The following is a 9,931-nucleotide window of genomic DNA, read 5'->3' as shown; positions in this document are numbered from 1 at the left end:
AAACGTCTTCCATTTGAGGATTATGGAGGCCACTGTGCTCTTAGGAACCTTAAGTGCAGCAGAAATTTTTTTGTAACCTTGGCCAGATCTGTGCCTTGTCACAATTCTGTCTCTGAGCTCTTCAGGCAGTTCCTTTGACCTCATGATTCTCATTTGCTCTGACATGCACTGTGAGCTGTAAGGTCTTATATAGACAGGTGTGTGGCTTTCCTAATCAAGTCCAATCAGTATAATCAAACACAGCTGGACTCAAATGAAGGTGTAGAACCATCTCAAGGATGATCAGAAGAAATAGACAGCACCTGATTTAAATATGAGTGTCACGGCAAAGGGTCTGAATACTTATGACCGTGTGATATTTCAGTTTTTCTTTTTTAATAAATTTGCAAAAATTTCTACATTTCTGTTTTTTTCTGTCAAGATGGGGTGCTGAGTGTACATTACTGAGAAATAAAATGAACTTTTTTGATTTTTGGAAAATGGCTGCAATGAAACAAAGAGTGAAAAATTTAAAGGGGTCTGAATACTTTCCGTACCCACTGTATATGTAAAGTCTGCTGCACAAATGTCCTAACTGTCAGAATAAGTCTGGAGTTTGATCTAATAAAGTGTGATTTTTTTTTAAACACTATGTTTATTTCTCCACTTGGTACATGACATGGTGATTAAAGTGATTTAGTAATTAGCAGGATTAATTAGGTTAATTAATTAAATTGCAGGATAATGCATAAAATACTTCAACATGAGTCAGTAATTTGGTTTAAAATAGAGAGGATTTTGGATTGCTGTGGAAACATGAGATGTTAACATGTGGCAGCAGCAGTCTAGCATGTTCTACTGTGGACCTTTATCTGACGTTATAGCCTACTTATTTTTTTACTTTTTTCTCTTTTACGCAGGATTTTGTGTCTTATGTTTTCCAGCAGTAAGTCCACACAGTTCTTGAAGTTCAGAAGCGCACAAAGTGTACTGTCATAAACCGAGATGAATCTGACATGCTGCTGAGATGACTTCCTTGATTGGGCCGGTTTGGATGGATCATTTATTGATTTGTATCATCGTCATATTGATAGAGAGACGTTTGAGTCGGAGATCATAGAGGACCCACCTATAGGAACAGACTCCTCGGTGGTTTATTGCCTCCTCCCTCCTTTCCGTTTGTCATCTTGCGCCCTTCGCACAGGGAAGCCGCAGTCTCAAGCGAGCAGAGCGCACGTTTATGCCCCATCTCCCTCATTTTAAACGGAAGCGCGGGGTAGGTACAGTTTGCGCCACTTTTGCACCGCTTATCCAAACTTTCAATGGGACCTGAGGACTGAAGCCAGCCTGCTGCATCTCTAACCCGGAGCCGCAGCCATGGACTGTTGCGCGTTTGGTTCGGTGCGCCTGTTGTTCCCTGGATATTTACGCGTCGCATTGCTGTGGATCATGCAATTGGGGGCGTTCGCGCAAAATGGTAGGTGGATGGAAAACGTTTTTCATTTATGGCTCAGGTTGTGGCTTTTTGAAGACAAAAGATAACGCTGAATCCTTTGAATCCCACGAGTTATGATTTCCAAATGGTCTCCATTTTACCCATGAGACACAAAACTACGTTTCATCGTCATGATCAGGGGCATTTAAAATGGAATGATATGTCTCAGATATTCCGTTTCTTTTCTTGTTAGCCCACATCTTTAAATAAAAAGCAGATAAAACAACTGCCTGTAAAAAGCAGCATTCTGCAGAGCTGCGTGACTTGGCCTGTGAGGCTGCATTCCTATCACTCCGCAAGTCCAGAGGTTAGATGGACCTTCAGAGACAGAGAGATCACAGACAAGAGAAAACCAATAGGCACATACAGAAGACCAAGATCAAATAAAGACAACAGTATATTTGCTAGATGATACTCAATAGTGGATATTTGTCAGGTTATAGTTTTCCTCACAGAGAAATATCCATGTGTCTACTTTTGATTTAGGTTCCAAGCCTTTAAGATGATTTGCTTATTATCACCTTAACAAACAATAAAGTTACTTATAGAGGAAATGGTGTCCCTGGTGTGTGAAATAATACTTACCACCTTGCACTCAATTACAGTCAGGAATTACTTATCATAAAAAAGTTAACAAATGCTGTAAAAACAACATGAACAGAAATCAAAGTAAGAGACATATAAACAGAATGAGAGCAGTCCTCGTAAACACGCAGCTCTAATTCAAACAAGATTACAAAAAGTTGTGTTGACTCATTACACACCATGATACACTTGTTGCTCAATATATTCCATTGAACTGCCTCATATGGCTTACTCATGTTTTTCAGTGTTGTTTAGTCAGACTTCTCCCATCATGCCATTTTCTTTCTGCCATGACATGTGTGGTCAAAAGTTGAAAAGAGGGTAGTAAAAGATGCACAAAACAGCAAGGGCAGTTGTCAAAAATGTAATGCAGGATTGCAGTTTGAATGAGCTGGAGTTCACATGGAGGACAATTAGACACATATGGACAGAATGGCAAACAGGATTAATTGATGTCTTACTTATATTCAGATTAGAAAAGCAGTGTTTTATTACTGTCCATCCAATTACATTCAACAATAATTCTAATATCTGAACTTGAAATTCTGCAGTGTGAACTTAACGTGGGACTAGTCCTTTTAGTCAAATGAAAGTTTTATCTTACTTTGACAAAAAGCTGTTGTCTTAGTCAGTCCAATTTGCCACTGTGTCTGCCACCATGTCTTCCATCTCGCTCACATCATTGTCTCCAGGACGCCCAACAACAGATCAAAGCACACAGTTGTAAACTTTAAGGCAGGCCCTCATAAAATGAAACGCTGTTAGTCCTCTCAGAGCTTTGCAAGGAGAATAGCATTTTTGTGCCAACGCAAAGTCTACCAGAACTCCTGTAACTTGAGGAGACATATAAATGACAAATACAAATCACACGGTATTGTTTTAACTTGCTGAAAGGGATGTGTTTAAACAGTAGCCGTTCTTCTAAACTCTGCCCCAGGTGCTTAAAAGCCCTCTAAAGTAGTTAAAATAATTCACAGGACAGTTTGAATTTTAAATTTGACGTATACCAAAGTTGGTATACATCAAATGGGTATCCATCCATAATAACTGACTCATTTGACTCAAAACCACAAATGTCAACACCAGGGTGGAACTACAGGAAAAGTCAAAGAATCACCAGAGTCAGTAGGCTTCATCATCTGGGGACCATGAATGTCTGTACAAAATTTCATGGCAAGACATCCTGTTTACATATTTTAGTTTGGAGGGTAGCAGTAGAGGAAAGGCCATGGAGTGTCTAAAATGGAAAGTTTTAAACTCTTGGGAGCACGAATGTCCTTAGTAAACTTAAAGGCAGCCTGCTAATAATATTTTGTTGGTTCAAGTGAAAATAACGGTGGCATTAGAGTTAAGGTTAAGTGGGTTATTTTCTGGGAAATATAAATATCTTTCATGGGAATGCTTGTTGTTACTTCTGATGCCGGTTGACCAATTTGGCGGTTGCCTGCTTCACTCCTGTGCTGATCTACATATGTGAAGCCCTTTAACTTAATTGATTCATCCTTTCATTTTAATTTTCTCTTTTCGTTTTTGTCTTTTTTTTAAATGTACTGTACCAGCAGTATAAACACTGCTTTTCCATTTTGTCAAGAAAGACATGGACAAAACACGTGATTTGGTGTGTAAGTTATTAAGCCGTCACAAGCTTCATCCCAAAACCTTTTCTATCACTACTGGTCTTTAAAACCCTAGAATTTTGAAACCCTGCCTTTCAATGCAGACAATCAAGCACGTTATCTGCCCCAAAACTGCTTCAATAATAATAATAAATTCAATAATTATCTTGGTGATAATGAGTCATAGTCAACTTAAGCATTTTCAGATCTCATCCAGACCCATAACCCTTTCTGTTGTGGTAGTGAGTGACAGGCCCTCTGGGAAAAAGACCTGTAACCTCAGTTGTGTTAACACCACGCACTCCAAATTAATCCTATTTCCATTTGAAACTGGAGAATTCCCTGCAGAGTCCCTCCTGCACATCTGGGCTGCTGAGGGCCTCCCTCCCAGTGGGATCTCCTCCTACCGGGGGACGCTTCATTAGCTTACACCCTTCCCCTCCGGCTCCGTAAACTCATTAAGCCGCCAATTGCAGCAGTTTAGTCAGCGGCCAAAGGCTCACCGATTATCCTCCTGCCTGAAAACTTTGTTTGGACAACCTGTGACCTCAAATCCTGTCAGTGGAGCTTCCAGACGAGGCATACACACAGACAGGCGGCGATGTAAACAAGAGCATTTGCTTTCAAGGGGCTGTCAACATGAAGCCTGTAAGACCTTGTTTAGACCTGGGATCACTGGCAGTAACTTCGCCCTGTCCATTGAAGGCTTTGACGGTCTCAAGATGTCCTAAATACCCTAAATGTTTGTTTTGCCCACAGTCAAACTCAAACAGGGGAAAGACAACAAGTTGAAAGAACAGCCTTTTCTTTTTGTTTAGGCTTGTTATGAAAGGCCTCTGTTGACGTGTTTGTCCCATTTCACTTCTCAGATTTAGAGCTTTTGAGAGTCTGCAAGTTCTGCTCAAATAATATCCCCGGTTGCTTCAGCTGTAGCCGCTGTTCAGAGGCCAGTCATGCGCCATTGGTTTTAGCATCCTTAGCCGGGGCAAGTTCAGAGTGGCAAGAAGCTCACAGGAATGTCTGTTATTCTTAGCAATTTAGTTAACCCGTGGGGGTGAAATTATCCTTCCTGCTCTTCCCCTCAATGCTGACTGACAGTTTAAAGGACACATAGCTATACTATGGGCCTTTCTCGTTTCCAAATTTGTACCTCCTCACCTCCTCGATCCTTGAGCTTGTGAAATTGATCTTAGCGCGCCATCTTGAAGGACATCTCAATTCCTAAAATGCATCTCAAGGAAGCCCTGAAAATAGCAATAAGTGGACCTTGTGTTAAAATTGTTTTCTCAAACCATTATTCCCAAGGGCAGGAATAAACTTTTACACTCAAGTTTCAATGAAGCCTTTAAGCTACAGTGTACTGGGAGAGAGAAAACTTCTCAGTCAAGCCAAGGACAAACCAACTTTGCGTGCAGTTTCCCATGACAGCATGAGCTGCTTTTGTTTCGTCTATCTTCATCTGTCCTCTCAGACCCGTCCTGTACAAACTCAAACAGCAGGACTCCGTCAAAAAGATAAAGACACGACTCCAGGGTAAACCCGCTCATCTGATCATGGCCTGAGATTCTTCAGTTTTCATTTCCTTTTCACTCAAAAAGACAAAGTGAGAGGAAGAGATTTTAGGTTGGAAAACACTGATATTTCAGCAAAGGCAAGCATCCAAAAACAAAACTCCAAAGCTGGAAAAAAAAAATTCATAGCAGGGCCACAGTTACGCTCCATCTGGAACAATCTGTTTTTTTGGTTTTTTAACTTCATCACAGATTAACATCTGCTAAGTTTCCTCTTTCTGGATAAGAGTTTGACATCATCCTTGTTGTGACTGTTCTCTTCATCACAGCTCCAGAGTGTTACCCAGGAGGCCATCGGACTTTGCGTAATCCACATCGCAGCATCGACTTTGACTCCACAGAGATCCAGAACAAGGCCATCCAGGACCTGATCTGTGACCACTCGCTGTTGCCGGGCTGGTACAGATTCAGTGTCAACAACAAGCCAGCAGAGATGCCAACCACCTGCGTTGAGGTAAGACCAAGTTCTGCCAAAAAAGTGGTTGTGTTCACATCATTGCACTTTTTAGTTTTACTCTCTTCTTGTACCTCCTGTGTCTCTTACTTGATGGTCAAAATCAGTATCAGTACCATCATCTAGCATCCAGAAGATTGTTTTAATAAGCCCCTTCAGCCCAGGTGGAGGGTATAATAACCCTTCACTTCAGGTAATGACTGTTTCTTTTGACGCCCCGCCCCCTGCAGATGAATCGCTGTGGTACACAGGCTCCGGTGTGGCTGTCCCTGAAGGACACCTCCTTGCCGCGGCCTGGCGAGGTTCGCCAGCTCTCTGCCTGCGCCACCTGGCAGTTCTTCCACGGCAGCGCCAAGGACTGCTGCCTCTTCCGCATCCCCATCACAGTGCGGAACTGCGGCGAGTTCCTGCTCTACCACCTGCAGCCCACACAGGGGTGCATGGGATACTGTGCCAAAGGTGAACATGCTTGCTCCAACAAAATTGGGGCTGAACTGAACATGTTTTCAAATGCTCTGTACTACTAGTTAAGTTCAATGGTTGTTAGAATGTTAGAATCTGATAATTGTCATGGTTCAGTTTCTCCAGATTTGGGACCCAGACTATGCCCACCAGGTGAGGTAGAGGTCAACGGACAATGCCAAGGTGAGACATTCTGAGAATTGGGGTCTAAAGCATTTAACATCATGTAACACTGTACACAGCTGTGTGACACTATTCACTCTGCTATGAATGTCTGCAAACTAGTGATGTGCGATACCACTTAATTCCTATACGATCCAATACCAAGTAATACCCAGGCTGGTATTGCCGATACTGATACCAATACCAACATTTTTTACATATTTTATTTCTAGTTTAATGTGACCTTCCCCCTCCCGTTTCTGTATTTATGAGGGAAATAAAGAGTAGGCTGTAGCCTTACCAATTCAAAATAATAGCTGCATAATGACAAGACATCAACTACTGTCATATTCTTTAATTATAATAAAAATATCCTACTCAGAACTGCCGCTTCATAACATCGTCATATTATTTTGACTTAATCTCAGATGTTTAGCGAAGTTTGCGGTGTTGCCAAAGTATTTCACTGTCTTTGCACACACATCACACAGAGCCTCATTATTACATTCACAGCTAAAATACAGCCACGTGACGGCTTTCACAGTCAGCCAGAGTCAGTATTCAATCGTGGAAAATGTAAGGAGCTCCAGCGGCTCACTTCAAAGTAGCTCCGTCACAGAGCCGTAGTGCAAGCATGACTTTGACAGGAGAAGTAGTTCCTATCAACAGAGTATAATTAGACCATCCTGGTGACAGTAAGATATTTATGATAAAACTCACACTCACTCCAAATGACGGAATTTAGATATCGATCCTTTTATGTGAGAATCGATCCTCAAGCAGGAAACGTTGGTATCAGAAATATCGATACTTTAGGATCGATCCACACATCACTAACTGCAAACTGTACATCCACCTTTTGGCAGGTTATTTCAGGTCCACATTGCATTTCACTGTCTTTTGTAGCAGAAGGAGTTTGCTCAGTTTTCATCATATGACCTAACTGTGGAACTAAAGTCACATGATAATGAATGGTTGTATAGCGCATATACTGTATGGTATAAAGAAAACAAAATGAAATCAGGGCTGTTTTTGATCTCTGTGTAACACTACTTTACTCCACTGTCAATGTTTTCAGCTGCCCTTCCATCCCTGCCATCCCGGCCGGTGATCACACCAGAGCTCATCGGCCACAGTGTCCACCTGAGGTGCTCCTTCATCCCGCCGCCATGGAGCCAGACACTGGGCTTCCAGGTGGTTTGGGCCAGACACATCGGTCATAGCATGAAGGCTGAGGTCAGGCAGGAATCCACACTGAAACCGTTCTCTCTGGTGGAGATGGATGGCGTTCACTTCAGGCTTGGAGAAATGGTAATTCCTGCCAGACCGTGCTGAAACTTTTGGGGGGCAGATGTGGAGGGTTTGACCCCTCAAGTGGGCAGCTTAAACCATGGATCATTCTGACCTCTGTTTGCCTGGATTCAGCATTACAAAGCAAAGGCAGAGAGCCAACGTGTGTCATATCCCGTTAAGAGAAGGCAAGAGGAGGGTGGGGAAGTTAAATCAGTTGCAGGTTGGAAAAGCCGTGCTCCATATGCTTCCCATTTAAACCTCCCCATTCAAATCTTCACAGTGAATTCTAGGGAAGTTATTTTTTACATGGACAGATGCACACATATTCAATAAAGCTGTTTCTTTACACTGTTTTCTTGACAACTCAGCACTTTCACAGTAGAGTTAGTGGTTCATAGGCGTTCACTTGGCTTTTCTTTTAAACTTAATTAAAAGATTAAAAGATTTCTGGGTGTAATATTAACGTGTCCAGTTCAGCTCCAGTGTCCATCTTTAAACCTGCCTCCTGACAGGAAATTGCATCTACAAGTTACATGTGCAGGGCAACATATAGTTATCCAAGACGCTTACCCATAATCTGCGTGTAGGTGCGTAGTAATGTTTACTTATATATCTTCATATATATAGATATATAGAGAAAAAACACCAACCTCTCATGGCAAAGATGCTCCAAAACCCCCAAAATCTGTTTTGTCCTAATTTACGATTAATTGGCTATTGAAGTTCTATGGTTGATGGATGATGAAGCCCTGTGGTTTTTGGTCTGCCAAGGTTGATTCTAGCCAGGCGTTACTGGCAGCTGTTTGGCCATTTGATAATTTCAAGCAGTGTCGGAGGCAAAGACTTCAACTTATCTGAATCAATTATTTCACCCATTTAGGGCAGTTTCCATTTAAATTTTGCCCACTTTCTCTTTTCTTCTTACTTTAGAAAAAGACCACAACTCACTGTAAAGCATAGAAAGGGAAGAGCAGACTCATAGTGGCATGATAACAAACTAATTTGTTGTTTTTGTGTTTCTAAAACTCTTTTTGGATAATAAATACAGACTTCAGAGTAGTTATTTCTTCTCAGCCACCAAGTATATGTGCATGTTGGTGGACAGATGGCCGTCAGCTGTATTCCTTCACCAGAAGAAATTAGGTGATGCAAAGCATTTGATCAGTAAGCCACTGTCTTAGCAAATTCTTTGAATTTGGTTTTGTGTTTCAAGAAGACCATTATTTTTGGACCCAGGATCTAGGAAAGAAGCTGCAACTTAACTTCAACTGCATTTGTCTATTAGGATTGCAGCTGAAACTCTTCCCCAACACGTGCGCACACTGTCACAAATCAATATACAAAATTCATTGTGCTGCTGACCAGTAAGCAGAAGAATTGAAGGCGTTTGTGATTGTCAAGTTGAATTATCGCTCATGAAACTAATTTGGATGAGAAGGGAAACAAGGAAGAAATCTGGCTTAAACTTGAACAGTGGTGAAAAGCTTGTTGAACGTTTTCTCAGTCGTTGGACACTTTTGGTTGCTTCCTTACAGCTGAAGTCAACTTGTAACATGACTGCATTTCTGCATTGGGAGTAATAATTGTTAAATTTATTCTTTATTCTGAGAGTCTGCTGACAGCGCTCATTTCCTGGAGAAATTATTTGTTGCCAGGAAACATTAAGTTATTAGATTTTTAATGTGATGCTGTTTTAAACAGGGGTGATGTCACTCAGAGTATTTACCCTCATACAGCTGTGGACCATTATGCTGCGATATTTGGACACTTCAGCTATACATTGTTAGTCTTTTCAGGACTCACAAGCACACGTTGTAAAAATGTAAGGCACTGTTTCACTTAGAAATATAATCAAAAGCAGGTCATGTGAGGTTCTGTATGGCTTTAAAATGACTGACGTCCACAAATACAAAGGAACAGCAAACTTGCACAGCTCAACAAAAATGCATTGTGCCATTTACAAGTAGACTTTTCAGGTGAGATTTAAATGTTAGCTTTTGCTTAGAAATGAATGTAAAGTTAAATAAAATTAATGAAAGAAGGATAAAAAGCAGTATTATACCTTCATCTTTCACTTCTCTTACATACATACATGTACATTTATGGATAAAGACAAGCATCGAGTGATGTCAGTCATGCTTTCCTTGCAGTTCTCCTGCAGTGTTTCAACTTTCAGAACCAACTTCAGCCACAGCAGATCTACTCCAAAAGAAAGTGAAGGTTTCTATGCCGGACTGAAGGTAATGTTCTTGTGTTGTGTTTTAACTCCAGTCTACACCAAGATAAACAGGATTTGAGACGGTGCCTTTATGGT

At 41.3% G+C, this 9,931-nt stretch overlaps 1 protein-coding gene across 1 annotated transcript in view; it reads left to right on the top strand.

The window, feature by feature from the left end:
- The first annotated feature begins 1,259 nt into the window (after positions 1-1,259).
- Positions 1,260-9,931, top strand: part of si:ch211-246m6.5 (von Willebrand factor D and EGF domain-containing protein) — a 36,553-nt gene continuing 27,881 nt past the window's right edge. Inside the window, exons 1-6 of the mRNA XM_046048814.1 lie at positions 1,260-1,456; positions 5,516-5,700; positions 5,931-6,159; positions 6,280-6,345; positions 7,403-7,635; positions 9,768-9,857. Coding sequence (XP_045904770.1) covers positions 1,357-1,456; positions 5,516-5,700; positions 5,931-6,159; positions 6,280-6,345; positions 7,403-7,635; positions 9,768-9,857 — 903 coding nt within the window. The 5' untranslated portion in view covers positions 1,260-1,356. The remainder of the gene's footprint in view (positions 1,457-5,515; positions 5,701-5,930; positions 6,160-6,279; positions 6,346-7,402; positions 7,636-9,767; positions 9,858-9,931) is intronic.

Source organism: Micropterus dolomieu, linkage group LG01 (assembly GCF_021292245.1).
Source record: "Micropterus dolomieu isolate WLL.071019.BEF.003 ecotype Adirondacks linkage group LG01, ASM2129224v1, whole genome shotgun sequence".
Lineage (NCBI taxonomy): Eukaryota > Metazoa > Chordata > Actinopteri > Centrarchiformes > Centrarchidae > Micropterus > Micropterus dolomieu.
Note: the sequence above shows the minus strand (reverse complement) of the source record. Positions and strands in the feature narration are given on the sequence as shown.